The sequence below is a fragment of the Gossypium hirsutum genome, chromosome D06 (assembly GCF_007990345.1).
Source record: "Gossypium hirsutum isolate 1008001.06 chromosome D06, Gossypium_hirsutum_v2.1, whole genome shotgun sequence".
Taxonomy (NCBI): Eukaryota; Viridiplantae; Streptophyta; class Magnoliopsida; order Malvales; family Malvaceae; genus Gossypium; species Gossypium hirsutum.
In genome coordinates this window covers 20,246,645-20,269,584 of record NC_053442.1, presented here as the reverse complement: position 1 = coordinate 20,269,584, position 22,940 = coordinate 20,246,645, and the positions used below count along the sequence as shown (strand labels likewise).

General features: G+C 31.0%; 1 protein-coding gene, 1 long non-coding RNA gene and 1 pseudogene across 3 annotated transcripts; all 3 read left to right on the top strand.

Annotated features, from left to right (window-relative positions):
* Positions 1–659: 659 nt before the first annotated feature.
* LOC121203508 (tryptophan--tRNA ligase, chloroplastic/mitochondrial) lies at positions 660–7,413 on the top strand. 2 transcript variants are annotated; one of them, XM_041095773.1, is made up of 15 exons: positions 660–866; positions 969–1,124; positions 2,014–2,101; positions 2,617–2,658; positions 2,812–2,901; positions 2,999–3,121; positions 3,700–3,771; positions 3,920–4,032; positions 4,163–4,184; positions 4,285–4,350; positions 5,244–5,300; positions 5,683–5,729; positions 5,877–5,958; positions 6,080–6,169; positions 6,941–7,413. In XM_041095773.1, exons 1-15 carry the CDS (start codon positions 799–801, stop codon positions 7,073–7,075), a joined length of 1,251 nt encoding a protein of 416 aa, XP_040951707.1. In that variant the 5' UTR covers positions 660–798; the 3' UTR covers positions 7,076–7,413. The 2 variants fall into 2 exon arrangements, with proteins under 2 accessions (XP_040951707.1, XP_040951706.1); XM_041095772.1 differs by having other exon boundaries at positions 709–866; positions 966–1,124.
* A 460-nt stretch (positions 7,414–7,873) lies between these two features.
* Positions 7,874–8,338, top strand: LOC121218509 (uncharacterized). Its single transcript, XR_005914791.1, has 2 exons — positions 7,874–8,024; positions 8,253–8,338. It is a non-coding gene; the product is annotated as an uncharacterized lncRNA (long non-coding RNA).
* Positions 8,339–12,793: 4,455 nt separating this feature from the next.
* Positions 12,794–14,301, top strand: LOC121218388 (histidine-containing phosphotransfer protein 4-like; annotated as a pseudogene).
* The last annotated feature ends 8,639 nt before the right edge of the window (positions 14,302–22,940 follow it).

The following is a 22,940-nucleotide window of genomic DNA, read 5'->3' as shown; positions in this document are numbered from 1 at the left end:
TTGTTTCAAGCCATTCCATGCACTCTTCGTGTCTTCGCTTAGTGGTTTCCAAAAACTTGAACCATACCCTCTATCACCTTTGATCCTTCCATCTAAGTATGCGGATGGTACCATTGGGCTAATCAACTTGGCTGGCCAAATCTCTAATACCCCTATTGCTTCTTATATGATTTTTTAAATTTTATTTACATAATTATAATTTCAAAAAATAAATACCGACTTTTTAGATTTTTTGATATGTTTTTTAGAATTTTTAATAACTTTTCAAAATTATTGTTAACAATATTGTAAAAATACCAAATTGAATGTTTTAGCTATATTTTAGGGATCAAATTAGATATTATCCCTTGAATGAATGTGCCACTTCATTTTTTCGTTAAGGATGTAACGAACAATCATTAACGGATAAATGATCAAAACGTTATAAGTCGATAACTTTAATGACAAAGATATAACTTTTCATAATTCATTAATAAATTTTTTTTACTAAAATTTAGTGACTATTTTTATAATTTACTCTTTTAAATATATATATATTTGGAATGCAATATATTAAAAATTTTTAAGGTCAATATATTATTTTTATATCTTCTTTATTTTGTGAATTTTATTAATTTCTAATTATTATTAATTTATATTATTATTTTTTGAATTGGATTGCTCATTGGATCGGTTTGATTTTTTAAACCGGTCCAATCTTCACCCAATCCGTCATCTCGCGGTCTTAGTTTCTCCCTCGTTTTCGCTGGATAAATCTTTTCCCAAAATCACAGTTTGAAAAAAAAAAAAAGGAAAAAAATGGGACGCACAGTTCTCTCTCAATTTCTCACCCTTTCTAATTCCACTCCTCGCCTCTCTTCTTCACTGTACGTACTCTATCCTTCTCGCTTCATACTTAGATCCATGAAAATTTCATTTTCAAACTATTTACATTCTTGTTTGGCATTTTCTTTTTTGTACTAAAGCAGGTTTTGCGGCAGACTTGGAAGTAAATACTTGAAAAGGCCTGGATCCATCCGTCATAACCGTACTATAAATGGAGACAATGGCGCTGGTTTCCGTTGCTGCTGCAGTGTCTCGCTCTCGCAGCCAGCTGTTCCCGAGACTTCTTCTATCCCCGTGAGGTAAAATCTCTATTTGCATAGTTATTTCCTTATCTTGTTTCTAATGTAATCAGTGAAGTAAAAATTTAGGACTTAGTAATTTATTTATCGTCGATGTACTGGTAAATATAAGCTTGTTTTCATTTGTTAAATCGAAGTGTTGAAAAGCGAGGATGTAACTGTTAATCTAGAATAACTTTGCTTATTTCCTGTTTGGAACCAAATTGAAGTTGAATCCATTGCAATGGAGAATGAATTTGAAGGAAGATTTGCTCTCATATGATTTTATCGGTTAAAAAAAAAATAGTTTACTGCATCCAGACTAAGTAAATTATAGATTTAAAATATACAAGCTGGTTCTGAATTGTCAAATCGAATTGTTGAAAAGCGAGAATGTGATTGTTAATCTACAATAACTTTGATTTTAGTCTGTCTGGAAGCTAATTAAAGTTGAATTCATTGCATTAGAGAATAGATTTTAAGGAAGATTTGCTCACATGTGAATTTTTTTTTATTCAAAAAAGGAAGTTCATTGCATCAGGACTAAGCGAATTATAGATTTCAAATGACCTTAAATTTTTATTTCATTACATTAATTCCAAAAGCAATGCAGTGGTATATAAGCTTGTTCTGAATTGTTAAATTGAATTGTTGAAAAGCCAGAATCAGAATACTAATCTAGAATAACTTTGTTTATAGCCTGTTTGGAACGAAACTAGAGTTGAATTCATTGAATTAGAGAACGAATTTTAAGGAAGATTTGCACATATTTGATTTTAATGATTTTGAAAATCGAAACCGTTTTATTGCTTTTTAGACTAAGCGAATTCAAATTAGCTTAGTTTTTATTTTTTACTTAATTCTCAAAGCACACACATGGCTTAATAAGCATATATTGAATTGCTTGCAGGAAGAGGATAGTGTCTGGAGTCCAGCCAACAGGAGCTATCCACCTTGGGAATTATCTTGGAGCCATAAAGACTTGGATTGAGCTTCAGGTTCTTCTGACTTTCTTTGTTATATTCTCAAGGTCAAACATGTTAAGTAATATGAATAATATGGTTTTATGACATCAGCAATGTAGCTACTTCTGATGAAGTGTACAGAATAAATATCTTTGTTTCCTTTTTGATCAACTTTAGTTGCTTTTGAAATTAGTGTGAGACTGATGTTTGTCCTTGTGCAGTGTACCTTTTCTAGATTTTCATTGTGAAAATGGCATGTGCTATCTTTTTTTGTTGTTGCTGTCTTCTCAATACACTCATTCTTGTTAGACTTTGAAAATATCCCCAAGGTTGGGTTTTATAGCAGGTTCTAGATGACAGGTACTTTCTGGATTCATGGACCTGAACTAATGAATGCTTCCAATTTCTTGGTTTCAATGAGAATAAGATTGACTAAACCTGTTTAAGCTAGTGTCTGTCCTTGTTATTTTGATACTTACAAGGAACTTTACCATTATGTTTAATTTCTTGCATGATTAAGTGTTTCTTGATGTGGTTCTATTTTGCAGAACTCATATGACACACTCTTTTTCATTGTGGACCTCCATGCGGTATGTTTAAAATATTATCTATGTGCAAATTTCTCATTGATATTGCTGCCTTGCAATCATCTTTTATGTTGGACTGCTTTTTGAAAGCAAGATTTTCTTGATTCTGGATGACTATTTACCTATTTTCAATTGATTCATTTTCTCAACGTGCAGATTACACTACCATATGATACACAACAACTATCTAAGGCAACAAGGAATACAGCAGCTATTTATTTGGCATGTGGTGTGGACACCTCAAAGGCGTGTTGCTACCTTTTTTTTCCTATATGATATTTTCATGAGTCATTTTGCTGGATGTTTGAATTCTGGTTGCTTAGAATTTTCTTTGTCCTTGCAGGCTTCTGTCTTTGTGCAGTCACATGTTCGTGCTCATGTAGAATTGATGTGGCTACTGAGTTCTGCCACACCAATTGGTTGGCTAAATAGAATGATTCAGTTTAAAGAGAAATCTCGCAAGGCGGTGCGTTTTTAGCTGTATGACAGCTCCATCTCCTTATTATTGATGTTATGATGTTATTTTCACTATTATTAGTAGCTTTAACTTTCTTTGGATTCTGTAATATTACCTCTTATTAGTGAAGTTTTTGTCCCAGTGAATTTGGAGTCTGTCAAAATGGGAGTGCTTTAGATGTCATTATTGAATATAAATGTTTGGAGAAGAATTCAGCCGGTTTGATGACCTCCTTTGGTCTACTAATCATCATTGAGCATTACCCAATATACTTACGTGCTCTAAATGTGTAGGCATCATTGCATCAATCTCAATGATGCAGAAATAGTTTACCTAAAGCAAATATCATACTACTGGATATCATTTCCCAGAAATGCCCTTCTACCTCTGGTGCTTTCACCATTTATTGTAACAAAGAAGTTTGTAGGACTTGTGACATTATGTAAGATGTTTTTCTAATGTCAGGGTAAAAGAGGATTGGTATTCTTTCCAGTAGAGTCATTATTTCTTTTCATCTTGTTTCTCTTACCAAATTTATGCTTTTTGTCTGTTTACATTAATTTCCTTCCTCTGTTATGGTTTTGCAGGGAGATGAAAATGTTGGAGTTGCTTTATTGACCTATCCTGTTCTGATGGCTTCTGATATTCTTTTGTATCAGGTGGTTCTGGAAGCATAAGTAGCATTGATTTTTTTTAGCATGCTTAACAACTTTGATAGCTTGAGTATCTTATCTGAAAAATGTTGATGTTCTGATTAAGTGCCCTGAAGATGCATGACTCTTACACACTTGCAGCATGCTTCTGCAGTCTGATTTAGTTCCAGTAGGTGAAGATCAGAAGCAGCATTTGGAGTTGACTCGTGAGTTGGCTGAGCGTGTTAACTATTTATATGGAGGAAGGAAGTGGAAAAAGTTGGGAGGGTGAGAATCTATTATATTTTATAATATTGATTTAAATAGTTGATTCATCATTGTATCTGTGCTTTGCTTCTGGTTGCTGGTCATTATCATCATTAAAGCTTTGACTCTTAATATTTTATTTTGGTCACAGGCGTGGTGGTGCTATTTTTAAGGTGATTATCTATACCTACACTTGGTTTAGACCTTGCATCAAAGCTCATGAACCATCAAAACTTATGGAGGGTCCTTATCTAAGTTTGTTTGCTTCTGTAGGTTCCTGAGCCCCTTATACCACCAGCTGGAGCACGAGTCATGTCCCTAACAGATGGTCTTTCAAAGGTTTCTTTAATCGATAATTTGATATGTTAAACTTGCTGCTGGTAGATGAATATAAGAGTTTCTGATCTTCCCACCTCCTATATAGTGCAATTTCCTCTTTGATGAATTGCGTACAGATCAGGGGCGGATCTTGGGGGTGGGGGGGTGGGTGGCAGGGGCCCAGCTCCCCCTAAAATGGAAAAATTTTCATTTAAATTTATAAAATTTTAAATTAGTAACGATAAAATTGCACTTTGCCCCCCCCCCCCAAAAAAAAAATTTGTGACTTCGCCCCTGCCCCCCCCCCCAAGTCGTATTTTTGGATCTGCCACTAGTGCAGATGATCATGTTGGGAACTTTTAGGATTTTAAGAATCAAGTTTATCTTCTGCATTTTTATTTCTCTGCAGCTATCATTCTCAGTGATTAATACCATCAAGTAATTGTTAAATCGAACTATCATGATTACCTAATACAGATAGACCAAACTGTCTTAAGACGGCTTCATGTATCTCACTAAATTTAACTTCGTTGTCACTTATTCAATTAGCATAAGGCCTTCTATTTCCTACATTCTCACTTCCATTGCATAATGAAGCTATTAAGAATGCATTCTTCAAACTTTAACCTAGTTACTTGTTCATAGAAGTAATCATATTGAATCATATTTAGCTAAGCTTCGCAGTTTATAACTGGGGATATTTGATCTTTGTTCTTGAACGTCATTTTACAGATTGGAAAATAATAGGAAATATGAAGTCACCTTTCAACCTTTTTCATCTCTTAGTTCTCGCTCTGTAACTGCTAAAGAGGAAATAAGTAATAGCCGATGAAACTGTTATAACCTATTTGTTTGTATTCCGAAATGATTTTTTCTGACACTGACTGATTTATTTCTGGGGCTCAATCTTATAGATGTCCAAATCTGCACCTTCTGATCAGTCTCGCATCAATCTTCTTGACCCCAAGGACGTGAGTGGTTTAATGCATTTTCTGCCTTGTTTCTCCCTGCCTTGTGTGTGTTTATTTGAAAATGACAATAGGTTTTATTAATACATGCTTACTAGAGTTGGATTTATGGGCTTCAAAAACTAATTGTAAGTTACAGTATTATTGAGGGGGGGGGAAGGAAAGGGTTCTTGTGGACCATCTTACAAAGTTTTCCCCCTTCTTGTAAGTTTATCTAATAAAGTTAATACCAGCTTTTTAATTAAAGAATACATGCTTTTATGACTTAATACACTCAATTATTGATGCTATGAAGAAATTATGGAGATTAGCTGGTTTCAGAGGTCTGTTTTTACCCGTATTTCACTTCAATCAAAATTAATCTCATTTTTATTTTGGTGGTAAGGTGATAGCAAACAAGATAAAGCGTTGCAAGACTGACTCATTTCCAGGGTAAATTCCTCGTCTATACTGTTAATTTGAAGTTTCCTTTATATTTCCAGCTTTATTTTCTTTTTACATGTTTCTTTATATGACAATAGCATCTGATATGAAGTTTTCCAACTTATTGTCTTGTTTTTCTTCTGGCAATTCTTATAGCATGGAATTTGACAATCCCGAACGTCCTGAATGCAACAATCTTCTTTCAATATATCAGCTAATTTCGGGCAAGACAAAAGAGGTTTGATAGCTGTTATGTTTTTCTCCTTATTTCAGGAAATTATGGGGTCATTGATCTGAGGCTTGATAGCTTACAACAGATTCAACACCAGATAACTGTTATGTTTTTCTCCTTATTTCAGGAAGTTGCACAGGAATGCCAAGATATGAACTGGGGCAGATTTAAAACCCTCCTGACAGATGCATTGGTTGATCATTTACATCCTATACAGGTTCTCAGCACTATATGCAACATTATTTTTATTTTTTTATCGTGCATGATAGGAACATATACATGGTATTCTTTTTATCTTATTGTGATTAGGCATGTTATTACCCCAAGTGGACTTAAGGTGTGTACTTTTGTATTAGTACTTTATCCTAGAAATATATTTCACCTTAAGATTAATCATGTTAAATCAAATGCTGGCTTACAAATAATTCTTATCATACAGTCATGTTTGGGGGGAAGAAATATATATTTATGGATCTTCTTTGACTAATTATTTTCGCTTTCAAATGATTATAATTTAGTAGTAAAAGCATTCTTGATATAATTCTGTTCTTCATTTTTCTTTTTAATGAAAGATGTAATTGAGGATCTAGTGTCTCCTGCTTATCTTATTTCATCTGTTTGGTCAACCTTAGTTTCAATAAATGATTACCGGCAATTGCTATGAAGCTGTCTACTGCAGTCTAGCAAAACATAAAATCTAGTCATATCCATGTTGCTGCTTCAGTGTTGAACCTGCATTGCTGCCAAGATGGTACCAATGTTTGATTAGATTATATCTTTGACGGTAGTGGTAGGTGTTTCTTTTCATGAATAAATTGCATGTGCATGGAGAGTTTTTTCTGGTTGATGTGCATGAAGTTGTTTTCAGCCAATGTTGTGACCACATTTGGTCCAATCATTTTGTTCATTTTCCCTACTTTGGTATGGCATTGGTTTTGCATGTCCACTGAGGTGTCCCCATCATTAGTTTGGTTTTCAACTTTTTCAGGTTCGGCATGAGGAAATTATTTCTGATCCAGCTTATTTGGACGGAGTCTTGGGAGAAGGGGCTACTAAAGCTGCAGCTATAGCTGATGCTACTCTTAGTAATGTCTACCAGGCAATGGGCTTCTTGCATAGATGAATGAATTGGTTTGCGTACAAACCTTAATGTGAATTTTAGATGATTCATCATCGCCCACCATTTTTTGGAGTATATACCCATTGAAATGGTCTAATTGAGTGCAAAGGTTATTTCTTTGAAGGCCCACAAATTGTATGATGGAGTTTCCTCTACCTCACCTTTCCAGATAGGTGCCATTTATATCCCTTAATGCTCTTTAAAGATGGGGCTTTCTTACTGTTTTTTTACCAAGACAATTTTATTTGTATAAAATACAGCGATCCTAATTAAAATTTAAACTCTTTCTTGTTTTGCATGGGAACAAATTATCAATCTTATATACACTGTCATTTTTTTCCCTCTGAAGGCTTGTGCTCAGATTTATTTAGTGCAAAACAAGCATTCTTTTGTCATCGAGGTGAACTGTAGTTTCCAGTGATTGGTCTGATTAAGTGCTTTTTCCGCATCGGCTTACGATACTTCTTTTCAAGGATATTTCTTTGAATGATTTGAATGGGGACAAAGGTTCATCTAGAATTCTAGCTTATCACAACTGGTTTGAATTAAGGCTTAGTTAAGCTCTGGAAAGTTTAGAATTTGGGTAGTGTTTATCGCGTCCATGGTGGGATTCTCATCAGCATAGACGATGATGGAAGAGCGAATATTGATCCTTCGGGTGAAAATCAAAGTCAGCAATTCGTATTCTCATCCAACTCCACGTGTCCTCAGCCTTTTCTTTAACGAAGGAGAATACGTGATCAAGCATCTATAAAAGACCATGTGAGGAAGACATTGAGATGAATGGCAATGTAAATCCGCTTTACCCTGTCTCTTCCACTCTCTCTTCAATGTGTGGCAAAGGAATAAAGGAGGCATCCTTCTCACCTCTTCCTTTTTTAACTTTTGGCTGACAGTTCCATGGGAAGGACGGACTGAGACTTGACAAGGACCACTGTCTGCTTATGTAAAGGTAATGTTCTCATTCCAATCACTAACATACTTTTGGGCTTTCTATTGCGCTGTTTTGATAGCCTCTTGAATCATGATCCTTTCAGCCTCCTTTTGACATTTTGATTTTCTCTTCTTACAAAGTTTTCCCGCTTAGAACTGCCCTTTTATTATTATTATTATTAAAACAGATTATAGCCTAAAGTTTTTAGGAAATCGCGGTTTTGCTAATACAATTTCATTGCCATAGGCGCTTTATGCTTTTAGGAAACTGTAGCATGTACTCCTTTCAGTTGATGATTTCCAATCAGATGGCAGCCATGCTTATTAATGATTTATTTGAAGGCGTTCTAGTTCTAGGTTAGCCAATGACCTTGTTTGTTTAAACATTTGTTCAAAAATTGCAGTCTGCATATGGTTGGTCAATATTTGATTAATCTTTCTAGAGTATGATATTTGCCACCCTTGGCTGAGTGAAAAAGTTAGAATGCTAAGAGGAAAGAAAATTAGAAGAATGGATGTTAGTTCAAAACTATTCATTTTTTAAAATATTTTATTTTCAGTTTATTTTTAAAATTTTAAAATTTTCCTATTAAGCATACCATGGAAAAAAAATTCTTTAAAAAGATATATCTTTATCGGTGGCTTGAAATGTTTTTGATATCTGATATCACCTTTTTGAAAATTGTTTATTTTAGTTCTTGACCGATGACAATGATTTTTTTGAACAATCTCATTATAAGTTATGATCATATCTGTTCTTTTTGAAAAATGTCTAGAACTGCAGATAGTCTTTCTCCCACCCATAAATAGAATAGAAGGACAATGCGTTTCAGCGCATTAAACTCATGTCCTTCCGTATTGGCAATAATGTCTATACAAATCGAGTTAAGATTCAACGACGATAATGATTAATTGTTTCTGCTTTATCTTGTATAATTCTTAATCAACAATTCTTTTATAATAAATCAATTATAATTAAAATAAATGACCAATTGTTTCATAATAAATCAATTAGCAACATTATATGTAATTGGACCGATCACTAAGTATCTTTTACACTAGCACGGGATAAAACCATTTTCTTTTACATATCTGTACATTGTAGCTTTAGTTTTGTGATTGTTAGTATTAGTCGATTTCTTGAAAGATTAACAGAGGAGCTAATACGTTCTTCATGTGGAAATGTTCGACTGAACTTGGGTTGTTCGATGGTGGACATGTTATAATGTAACCTTTGGCGGTATAAATGGTTATGGATAGTGCGCATTAAGATATTTGTGGATATTTAATTTGTTTTTATGCATATTTAGATATTATAGATTCGGATAATATTTTATTTACCATCTGTAATGGAATTAGAACAGATGTGGATATTAACTTTCGGATATTCATTATTCGGATGCAGGCATTTGAGTTTTTTTTTGGTTAATTTGAAAATTTTAAATTTAGGCAATATTTTGATTCGGATACTTTAATTGCTATCGTAATGGATTTAGAATGAATTTAGATATTAACCTTCAGATGTTTATTATTCAAGGCGGGTAATTATTTAATATACAATTTGTGGAATATTTTAGATTTCACAAGCATATTGAAAATTATATAACTTCATCTACTTATATATTTAAAATTTTAATATATTTTATAAAACACATGTATTTGTGAATATTTGATTAATAAGTTAATTAATTTAAATTCAGATGTGGTAAATTTGATTTAATGCGAATAAAAAATGAATATGAATTTTTAAGGGAATTAATATGAATTTTAGACTTTCTGATTTTGAATTTAAATTTTATAAAAGATATTTAAATTTTATAAAAATTATAGATATTCAGCTTCGAGAATGAAACTGATGTTGGACCGATGGAATTATGGTAACAAGGATCCCAATTTCGGCCAATTTTGGTTAGCCACGTTCCCTCTATCAAAAGGTTTCTTCGGCTTTAGCACGAGTAGAGTCAATTCCTAAAGAATATGAGGAAAAACAATTTTTTGCCAAAAGTAATTTTCTCGCTCATGTTTTTCTTTTTTCACTTTCTGCAAGTTGTCATATTCTTGCAGGAAGGTAGAATGTATTTACACATGGATGATAAAATATAGCTTAAATTGTTTGGGAGGTCCTTATATGATAGGGATTTGATCAAATTAATTCTTCTATTACTAACTGGATCAATTTAATTTTTAAATTATTAAAAATAATCAAATAAGTTCAATTTGTACAAAAGCTATCTTGAATTCTTTTTTTCAATTGTAGTTCAATTCTAAATAAAAGATTTCATTTAGGTAACCATAAAAAATTTAAAAATATTAACTCTATTAAATAGTAAATGTTAACTCTATCCCAATATGACATTAATTTATTCTTTTTAACATTATGTGAACTAAATTGATCCATTTAATAATAGAGAAATTAATTTAATCGGGTCCCTATATTAGATGAATCTCTTATGTATATTCACCCACAAATATACTACCGTCAAACTTTTTATTTATTTATTTTATAATAGTTTCATTTGTTTTTCAAGATTTTAGTTATTATAGAAAGTTAGTTGTTATATATTTATGATAACATTTGAGATTTAGTTAATATTGACTTTTTAAAATAAATTTTCAATTAAAAAGTATAATATATTGATTTGGGGAGGGATCGACTTACACTAATGTAAAACTAAAGTAGTTTTAAACATTTTTGTAACTTTCTATACGATTAATATTTAACAATCCTACTGTTCAATTATCAAAATTTTGCACTTGTCATTTATGTAAATTTTAAATCGCTCTAAAATCTTTATCATATCGGTCTAAAAAATTGTCTATATTAATATATTTAATGGTTGAAAGTTTTTTATTACATAAATAAATAGTTAGAAATTTTAATTTAGCTTAACTTGACATGCATGATCTACACTGAATGGAATATGAAATATGATAGTTAGATTGTTAAAATATTAATCCTATAAAAAGTTATAGAATGGTGTAAAACTAGTTTAATTTTACATTAGTGTAAATGGATCTCTCTCCTATTAATAATATTAATTAGTAAGATTTAGATTATATCTTTAATACAATTTATTACATAATTTATTCTTAAATATTGATTTTCATTAATAAAATATGATTAATAGATTTTATGTGAAAGTTAAATATTTATTAAATTAATATATTAACTAAAATTTATTAATTTTATTTCATTTAGGAATAAAATTAAATAAAATTATTTTATTAAAATTTGAGAGATGTTATATAATTTTCGATTATTGCTATTTTAAATGAAAAATTGTTATAAAAAGTAAATAAAACATAAAAATAATTTTACTATAAATTTAATTTTAAAATATTGCTATAAAAAAATAGAATTGATCGTGACATCAAAACTTACCTTATGTAAGTTCTATGTTGGGGATGATTCCTTGTAATTTATTCGCGTCTGCGTATTTGATGAGACCAAAAAGCATGATAAGATCGTTGAGTGGATTGATTCCCTAGGGTTTGGTTACTCTAGTTAGCATGGGTGAATACAAGGACTAGCTAGACATTTTTTTTGTTGGAAGGTCGAAATTAAATTATATATTTTTATGATAGTAAAAATATAATTTTATTATTTTAATAGTCTATATCTTTATCATTTTTAAAAGGTTAAATCAAAATTTTACCATTATTAATTTAAATTTTATAAATTATAAAAGACCTAAATTAAAAATTACCATTTTAGGGAGGACCATGGGACCCTACTAAGCTCCGCCATTTGGTGAAGAGTTATTATTATTAGGCTAAACTATATTAGTAATCATCCAATTATAATTTTTTATCACTCAACAATGAATGTTATAAATAATTACTCAACTTTTAATTTGTCTTTTTCGATCTTAGACTTTGAGTATTTCTATTTCTACATTAATTAACTAAAAAGACAATAAATTGTCCATAGGCTTTGATTTGGCCGAAAGCAAAATTCAACTTAAATAAAGGCAAGCTCTTTAGCATTGAAAGTATAAGTGCTGGTGCTAGCTTGACTTTCTTTGAAAAATTAGGGAATGTTAAAAGAACTATTTATGTACTTGGGGATTTTTTTTCTCAAAAGAGATTCTAGTACGAGCTAAAAAGAAACACATAGTTTTAGAATTAAATTTGATGAATTATTAAAAAGAGTAGTATCTATAAACATTAAAAAATTATTTTATAATTGTAAACAGATATAAAATACAAAAGTTATAACTGTCTCTAGTAAAATTCAATATAAAGTTAACATAATAAATTATTTAATTAAAAAAAACAATTTAATTTTACCTAAAGCTAGAAAAGCATGATAGGAGTTGAAATAAAAGTGAATTGATTCCCTTGGGTTAGGTTACTCTAGTTAGCAAGGGTGAATAGTTTAATTTATTAGAGATTAACAGATTAACTGTAGTACGGATCCAGCTATTACAAACTATTCTATTTGAGTTACATTAATAATTATTTTCTTTTGTAATACTTTTAGTTCGTAATAAAAATGAAAAATTATATTTTTTTTGTCCTTATTTCTCAACAATTTCTTTTTTTTTTTCAGTCGAAAAAAAATCAAATCTAAAGGGATATACCAAATTGATAATCGTTTGACACGTAAAAAATTGGCTTTGATTCTCCCTTTAGTCATTTTTGGCCTATTATTCTCTCTTTTTTCATACATACCATTAGGGTTTAGCCGTATACTATAAATACAAGGTGTGGAGGTACAATTATTGACATACCCATTTTTTTACCACTTTGTTTACAAGGGAAAAAAAAGAAAGAAAAAAAGCAAAGATGGATAGGAATCGCCTGCACAACCAAGTTGCCTCCATGAGAAGGTCCCTCTTTGATCAGGTCCATTCTCTCTCAGAGTCATTATATTACATACATGGTTTCACGATTTAAATATGAGTAGTTATTTATTTTAAAATTATCATATATTCCATTTAACAAAAACATAAATAGATCTAAATTTATAACCTCGATTAGAATTAAATTATCCTTAAAGAAGGTGAACATCTTGTTAATAGGTCATAATTTGAGATTCCTTATTATGTTTTGAATAGGAATATGTTAAAAGAAAAAAAAAAGAGATAATATATGGTTAAATTAAAAAAAAAACCTTACCACTTTTCTTTTCCTTAACTTCCTCTATTTGGATTACTTATGTTTAATTTCATTTCAAATCAAGTAAATTTACAAAAGAAGCATTATGCAGGTACTTGACGATCAATTCATCAGCTGGAGGAGTTACAGATGATACCACCTATTTTGTTCAAGAGGTTGTACTTATTTACAATGATTCCAAGGTTAATTCAGAACATCGAACAAGCACTGTAATGGAGAAACATATATATTCCTCATATTAATCTCAATGTGATTAAATATTTAAGTCACTATAAGAATTTTCTCATATATCATGCAGGAACAGTGGCCTATGACTTTTGTAAACTGGATGATTACATGCACCAGTTCAAGGGAAGCAGCTCCAGGTAACTCTTACACCCCCCCCCCCCAAAAAAAAAGAAAAAAAAAAATAAAAAAAAGTGAATTGATGTTACTCTTGTTTATCTGAGTCATTTGATATATTGATTTTCTTGAGCATTGGGGCTAAGAAGGTTACCAATGAATGCACAGCTTTCAGAGAATACTGCAATGCTGAAAATGCTGAAGGGTATTTTTTGTCTACTTCCTTTTTTCTTTTTTCCTTTCATCAATTAAGTTCCATTAGCAACGTTAAAGACTCTTTAACTCGTATCTGTTTGTCATTTTTTTTTGGTGGTGAAGTGGGTTTGGAGGTATTTTCTAGGAAGTTAAGCTGGGTTGGAGAGTTTAGGTTCCAACAAAATTAGCGGAGGTGAGAGATATGGAGCTTGTATTTGAGACATTCTCTAATACTTACGTTACGAAAGTATTATGGAAGGATACAGAAATGAAGCTTTAAACACGTAAAGAGGTAGTTGGACTCATATCGTAGGTATTATACCTAACCTTTGGTTGCTTAGTTCCTTTTGACTTTAGTAACAAGTGGCTTACTCTCTAATCAAGAGTTGCTCATGTTGGGACGTTATGGTTTATCTTTTTTGGGTCATAGTATTACTCATATTTTGGTATAACTCTCTTTAGGCGTATTCAAAGTAGAATCGGATATGAGTATATGTTGAATACAAATATATTAACCTTTTCAAAGTTCTTTCATGTAGTTGAAGAGGATTATACTCACATATTTAATATATGTTGAGTGAAGATACTAAAGTGAATCAGTGTTGATTTATAGATGCATTAGGAGTTTCAACAAGTGAGCAAGAGATGCAATCTAAAGGAAGCTCGAAGTTTATCTTCAGGTCTCGCATTTTTTTATCATTATATTGCTACTTACAATTAATTGGCATAACATTTTACAGTAATTGCTTTTGTCTGGTTTTTTATTCGACGGTGAGACAAGCTTCTCAAACAGCATGAGTTGCATGGAGACAATACTGTCATATATAGCTTACACAATAATCAGCTCATCACTATATATCGAAACATGGATAAATATGGGAAGTTATTGGTACAACTCCGCAAACAGAGTTAGGGTTGGAAAGTATTTACAATATAGTAAAATATTAAAAATAAATATTAAAAAAAATACTATTAACTTTCTAAAGGTTACTTATAGAATAGAAAAGTACAATCTCAAATATTCACTATAATATATGTTGTAATATACTAAATGTTATAAATAACAATAACAATACTTGCCACTTCTATTTCATATGGTCTTTTATCATGTTAAAATTTAGTGTTATATATCATTTGATACTTGAATTTATTTTAATGTTTAATTTGATATCTAGTTAAATAATATCATGTGGTCCATGAAATTCGACACTTATACTCTATAAAAAATATAGGTACTTAATTGCAATAAAAAAAATATGCATCAAATTGAAACAAAACTTCCATGTTTAAAAAGAAAAAATTCAAAATCAAATAAATATTGAAATGAAAGTTAAGTACGAAATTATATAAGATATCAAAAATAAAGACATTAAAAGGGAGGAATAAAACAAAAAGGTCCTTTAAAGTTGGGAATCATGAGGACAATATACCAAGTGGGAAATGTTAGCCTCTACGCGTTATAGTTGATAACTGTAAAAGGTTAAACTTTCGATTAAAATTTTTTTTAATTATTCGATTAAAGATTTAATTTTTTAAATATGTTCATTACGAGTTGAATATTTGATTATGGTTATTTTAGATTCAAGTTTTGTAGTGTTATCATGGGTCGAATCATTATAAGTTGAGTAATTTGATCGGTCAATTCAAGTTCAAATTAATTAAATCAACTGTCAATTTACAATTATTAAAATTGTCAAACAACCGATTCACGATACGAGTAATTCAACCATCTATCCTATTTTAACCACCACTTACAATTGGTTGGTAGAGCATTTTCATTGCCTAGTTTGAAAAGAAGAAAAAGAAACATATATATTAACTTGAAAATACCAATTGCAAACCCATCGAAGCAAAGGTAGGGTTTTCCGCCTATCCTGAAAGCATGCTTGAATGAGTTTTAAGAGTATTCACAATTTCAGAAAGATAATTATTACTTTTATCTTTTCAATTAAAACCTAACTTGGATTCTAGTGTCTGAGTTCTCCTTCAACAATGTTTGAAATATCTCCTTGTTTTAGACTTCACATATGTGGAGGATTAATTGACTAAGGTTTTATTTACATGTTAGTGGATAACTTGGGATAAAAGGTTGACTCAGATGTGGATCATACAACAAATGTATATATTTTCCATCTTCTTTTTGTAATATTTATACCCGACCCAATACAAGTAAATTAGAGTATATGACACGACTTATAATCATTCTTGGGTTTTATACGAGTTTACAAAGCTCTAATACTAACCGAGGTCGAATTAGGACTAAATTATAAAAGTTTCAATATATAGAGAGTTCCTCATCGCAATGTGACATATTGTTTTAGCTCGTCATGACAACCAAGTTCGATGTCGCACTAAGTTAGGACGACACTCACATGCCATCGCGACATCACATACTGTTTTTGCAAAATTTATTGAACAATGACCTGCAATCTTCCTAAACAAATTTAAACACCTCCTATTCCTGATTAGCCAGTGTACAACATGCTAACATTGGTTTATATACCCCAAAACCATGTTCACATATATGCCAATGGCCTTATCACTTATAAGCTAATTACCTATGCAATTCATTCATTCATGTACATTCATACCTATTTCAATCAAGGTCATTATCATATTCAATTCACACCGTTTCAAACAACTTAATACATTACAATTCATATTCATTAACCAAGTTCGTACCTAAACCCTTTTAACTCAAAAGTACATATAAACATAGTTGTACCGAATTTGACTCAATCTAAGGTACATGCCATATAACTAACGAAAGAAAATACACAAACTTGTTAAGTCTAGTATCTTTGACTAGATGCTAAAGTCGATGCACGAAATCTCAAATTAGACCTAACCTGTGTACAGAAAACAAACCCTACGTTGAGCCATAAAGCTCAATGGTATTTCTATATTTCAAATAATATAACATATGAAATAGTCAATTGCATACAATTTCCATGCTTATACTATTAATCAATACAAATACACCATATAACCAATCTCATTCAACACATCTATATATGCATATATTACCATTATGTCCATACTTAATATGAATTATCTAAACATTTTATGTACTAGTAATCTATAGGAATATTTCATACCATTATTACAATGCTAGTTAAATTTGTATAATTACTCAACCTGTAACATATAATCATGCTCCATTCCATTATCAAGTCAAATGATTCATTTCTTATCTTACCGAGTCAGCTTTCTGGCTCATTAACCAGTCGTGATCTTTTACCTACTTTCAACATTCAATGTCGTATATAAGTGCTTGTATTCCAACTTTGTAACATTTAATCAATTTCAATCATCATTCAGCCAATTAATATAGTATAATCCATATTAACATGACTCAGACTCGAATGGGTACACAGATCCAACCAACACACTAATTCGGCACTCGATGCCTCATTGGAACGTCCAAAATAAGTGCATTGCGCCCAGCGTTCATCGGTTTAACCAAAGTAACAATTGTGCCCTATACTTGTCGAAAACGTCCGAAGGAAAATGCACCCAACGTTCATTGACATATAGCCGAAGTAACCTGAATCATCTACCTGACATACCATTATATTCGCTCTACCAACATTAATAGGGTAACCAATTTTCTGAATTCATTATATAGCTCAATTGCATTATATCAACTCAATCATTGTCAATACTCATTTCATCAAGTCATACAACATATTTTAACTCAATTTCATACTAATACCATAAATTATTAAGCTTTGCTTTTTTCATTCTATTCTATTTAATCCTCTATCTCAATAATAATCATAATCATAACAATTCTATTCAATTAACCATTTTCAACTCACCTCACATCATACCATGCAAATAGTATAAATATGCAACAATTTAAAGTGATTTGAATCATAAAAATACAAACCGAATTTGAACTACTTGTTGGCTCTCAATTTTTTTGCCCCTCCCGATGTTCTAGCATTGTCTTTTCCTACTAATAATAATAAAAAAATAGAAATATCAAATTCTATGTTAAATCACATTCATTGCAAAGTCAATATATTTTTTAATTTATTCAATTTAGTCCCTAAAATCGAGACAAGCATAACTTTCAATTTAAAACTCGGATTAAAATCTAATTTCACCAAAGCCCATCAGGACCCTCTAATTTCTACCCCTACCAATAATTCACAAAATTTTTCATTTTATTCAATTTGGTCCCTAACGTACTAAACTAATAATTAAGCTTTACAATTTAGTCATTTTCACATACTAAGCTTAATTCTAACAATTTAACACCAAAATCATTCAATTCTTATCGTGGAAACTTTTATAACTTTAAAAATTTGCAAACTAGTACATGGGTTAGTTAGATCAACTTCCCATGATTCAATATCCATAAAAATCAAAGAAAAATGGCTAGAGACTTACTTGAAATTAAAGCTAAAAAGCTTAAAACCCTGGCTATGGCATCAAGCTCTTCGTTCTTTCTCACATTCAGTTGAAGGAGATGAATTCTCTTTCTTTCCACAAAAATTTAACTTATATACTAGGATTAATTTATAATTTAGCTTAATTAACCTTAATTTAATTAGTTAAACCTTGTTTTACTTAAGTTAATGGTCCCCTAATCATACCGTCCACTTATATGAAATTTAAAAAGGTATAATTATTGTTTTGAACTTTTTGGTTAATTGTAATTTAAGTCCCCAGGCCATTTACTAATTAAAATCTATAGCGATTGGATTTTATAGTTTAGTCCCTAGGCTTAATTAACCAAAAATTCAACTAAATTGGCCGTCTAAAATCCAATTCAACAATAAAATAACTCCATAAATGTCTCTATAAAATATTTACGAGCTCAATAATGAAAACGAGATCCCAAACCTGTCTTTTCTAACACCATTGAAAACTACGTTGTTACAATTTTAGACAAATTCATTCCTTTTTGCATTGTTAAATATGTATGTGTGTGTGTATGTAGGTATGAAGTTTGAATTATCAAAGGTAATTATTTTCACTTATTGTGGATAGTGGGAGTTGTGCTAATATTGTTAGTAGTTATCTTGTGGACTCTTTGGCTTCACCTTGTTCGAAACACCTTAAGCCATACCACTTCAATGGCTTAATGAGGGCTCAAAATTTCAAGTCACGAAGCAATCCTTGGTTACATTTAAGTTTGGGAACTATAAGGATGGTGTTTGGTGTGATGTGGTTCCCTTACATGTCGTTCATTCATTCTTAGGAAAGCCATGAAAATTTAATCATGATGTGGTGCACCATGGTAATATAAATCATTATTCCCTTATAAAGGGAAAAAGTACACATTAGCCTTTTGGATCCCAAACATGTGTACAACGAGTAGTTAAAAATAATTAAAATTTGTGAAGGGTGTTAAGGGTAAAGGTAAAAGATAAAAGACTGAGATAAATGATACCCTTACTGAAAAGAAGTCAAATTAAAAAAGCCTAATAGTAAGCGAAACCTTGAGTGGTAAAAACTGAGGGCAAAATTTGTTTGCAAGTAATCCCTACTAAACAAACAACCTTGTATCCTTGTGAGGTTTTGGCAAAATTATTTATCATTATCTAACTTAACAATCTTTTCTAGCATGTTATGTCTTTTTACAGGAGTATGAGGATGTTTTCAGTGAAGTGCTAAAGGTTTACCACCTTTAAGAGGCATTGAACACCAAATAACTTAGTGCCAATGCAACAATTCCAAACCGTCCAACTTACTAAGCAATCTAAAGAATACAAAGGATTTGCAAAGGCAAGTGGAGAGCTATTAAAAAAGGCACATTAGAGAAAGTTTAAGTCATTGTTTAACGACCCGGTTTCCAGTGGTGTTAGAAAATACAGTTTTGGACCCCGTTTCTGTAAACTAAGTCTATAAATATTAAATAAATATTTTCATAGTTATATATAATTTAATTAAATTTTGGATAAGTAATTTAGCCGAATTAATGATTAATTAAGGTTTAGGGGCTAAATTGTAAAGTTTAATTGCTATATATTTTAATTAGAAAATGGCTTGAGGACTTAAATTACAATTAACCCAAGGCCCAAATAGCAATTAGAACATGTTTAAATATTAGGAAGTGGATGGTATAGTTATGTGAGTATTATTTAATTAAATTAAGTATTATATAATTAAACTAAGGTTAATTATCTAATTAACCAAATTAATTACACTATATAAAGAAAATTGAGTGGAAATAAAGGTAAACCTATTCATCTTCTTCCTTTCTTGTCCTCCATGGCCAAGAAATCTCTTTTATTTTCTCAGCTTTGGCTAAACATTTAGGTTAGTAATTCAAGTCATTTTCTTGTAATTTTTATGTTTTGAGGTCATGAGAGATTGAATTAGCTAGCCCATGGACCAATTTGTAAAAATTCTAAATTTTTGAAAGTTTCCATAGTTGAGAATTGAAAGTTTTAGGTGTTAAATTGATAGATTTTAAGCTTAGATATGAAAAAGGACTAAATTGTAAAGCTTAATTGATAGCTTTGTATATTAGGGGCTAGACTAAATAAATTGTAAAATTTACTATAGAAATGAGAATTAAGAGGTTCCTAATGGGTAATAGTGAAATCAAAATTCAATTTGGAGCTTTAAATTGAAAGTTAGGTTAGTCTCGATTTTAGGGACTAAATTGAATAAATTAATTTTTTTTGTAAATTGATAATTGATTATAAATTGGCTGTTTATTGATAGTGCTATGTGTTTATGTTAATCCGTAGCTAATGTCAACCTGAATTCATCGATAAGAAAGGAAAATCCAAAGTTATCGATGACTATCTCGAAATTTACAATTTGTATTTCTATGATTCAGGACCTATTTAATTAATAAGTTTTCATGTCATTTTACATCATATATTGTTGAGGTAATTCATTTTTGACTATTTGAGTTGATTTGGTATGTATGAGATTGATTTTTAAGATAATGACTAAATTGAATAAAATGCGAAAGTTGGAATTTACTTGATATTTGCTAGTTTGAATATAATGAATCAAAAGTGAAATACCCACCTTATTAGCTGTTTGGATCGAGTCGGATTAGTTGGCATGCCATAGGGTTAGAGTATTGTTGATAGCCACAGTTTCTAGGTAATCCAGGGAGACCTAATGGATTGAGTTGAGAAACCATTGTTGTCGAGTAATCCGAGATGGTATCATGTATCGTTATTGCATCATAATTACCAGGCAACCTAGGGTGACAGATTCGCGTATTCGTTCTAAGTCGGTGTCAAGTTAATAAGGTTAAAAGCATGTAAATGTGTTAAACGATAAATGAAACAAAGTGTGAACTTTTATAGTAGCAAATTGAATTGAGAACGAGCACTAGGGGCCAATCAAGTTCTAACAAGCTTGTAATCTCAGAAATGATTTAATTAATAACATGAAATTATGTTTAATGGGTCCAAATGTGTGAATTATACTTGAATAAGTGAATGATATGTATAGACATGCCTATAATGTAATAAATGGTAGTTTTTGGTATGAATAGGTGAACATTGAACATGTAAAATTTGTAAAAGCACGTTTATATGAAATTAATGTGCTTGATATGAATTGGAATGAAATTAGGTTAGAAATTAAATTTGTACATTACATAAACTTGTTGATAATGCTTGTATCATAGAAATACCATTAAGTGTTTTCTCTATCCGCAGGTAAAGTAGATTCTTGGTAGATTGGGGGAAAGTCATCTCAGCATCCAGAAATCGAACCCGACTTAGCCATGTTGGTGTATTTCCGATTTTTTAATAGTTTGGCATGTACCTATCTAGTTGAGTCACTTTTGGTATATCTTGATGTCCATATGAATTTGATTATCAAATTGGTATATGTGAATTTAGTTGATAGTATGTTATATCCTCATAAGTAAATTATATGTTTGTGATGTGTATAATGTTGCAATTGGAGTTGATTCTGGATGAATTTTGACATGGTTGAAAAAACATAGATATAGCTATTTGAAATTGTTAAGATTTGATACATTGTTGTATCAAGGTATTGAGAATCAGGTTTTGAGTGTTGCAGTTAGCATGGTTTAGCTGGATGTTGAAATATATGTGTGCATTTTTTGAATAGAAGAAATTGCAGGTTAAAGGTATTAGATTTTGTAGAAACAGTATGTGATATTGTGATGTCAAACGTATCACGTCGTGACGAGAAATGACCTATAATGTCACGTTGAGATGAGGAACCTCATCGTCTCGACAAGGCCAAAATAGTAAGTGACGTTGTGACATCGAGTGGCCTGATGTCGTGACGTGACAAACTGTACGTGACATCATGACATTAACCCTGTAATTTGAATATTTTACAATTTAATCCTCATTTAACCTCGAGATAACTTTAAGATTTCGTAAGCTCGTATAAGACACGAGAATGTATAATTTCCATATTGTTTCCTCATAATGCTTGCATTTGAATGATAAACGGTTTGATTGTGTTTATTTTGGATCGTAATTGCTACGAAAATGAATGTCGCACACTGTAGCCTAAACCCAACAATTGGGTCGGGTATAGGGTGTTACACCTGGTGCCGCCCTTGTTCTATTGGTGCCTAAGAAAGATGGTTTGTTTTGAATTTGTGTTGATTGTCACCCAATCAAGAAAATTACAGTAAAGTATAGGTATCCTACCCTTATACTTGATGACATGCTTGATGAATTATATTGTTCTACAATTTTCACTAAAATGATTTAAAAAATGATTTCCATCAAAATCATATGAGGGAAGGGGACGAATAGAAAATAACCTTTAAAACTAAGTTTGGATTGTACAAGTGACTTGTTATGCCTTTCAGTGTAACTAACTCACCTAGTACTTTTATGTTATGAATGAATCACGTTTTAAGGCCTTATTTGGGTAAATTTGTGGTAGTATACTTTGATGCCATTCTAATTTACTCAACTTCTTCAGATGATAATATTTTCAATGTTAAATCTGTTTTGGGCATTTTAAGAACTAAAAGTTATTTGCCAACCTTGAAAATTGGACTTTTTTCTATCATAAACTAATTTTTTTTAGGTTTTATAGTAAGTGCGGAAGGTATTCATGTTGATGAGGACAAAGTGAAGGCAATTCAAGAGTAGCCTCTAGAGGTGTCGACTTTGATGTTGGCTCCTTAGGGTTACGACTTGAATTTTTCCCATTTTCCAATCATTTTAGGTTTCGGCATTAAGATTTGAAGCTACAACCAATCAATATTAGGGTTTAAGGGAAAAAAATCTAAGGTTCAAATTTAAGATTTTAAAGTAATAAAATTTTGTTTCGCATGAAAGCATAATTGAGAGGA

Bases quoted from the DNA above. Each gene is read 5' to 3' on its own strand.
- LOC121203508 (XM_041095772.1), top strand. From the start codon at position 799: ATGGGACGCACAGTTCTCTCTCAATTTCTCACCCTTTCTAATTCCACT. The intron at 3,122-3,699 runs GTGCGTTTTTAG...ATGGTTTTGCAG, and splicing joins AAGAGAAATCTCGCAAGGCG to GGAGATGAAAATGTTGGAGT. The intron at 5,301-5,682 runs GTGAGTGGTTTA...TTTGGTGGTAAG, and splicing joins ATCTTCTTGACCCCAAGGAC to GTGATAGCAAACAAGATAAA.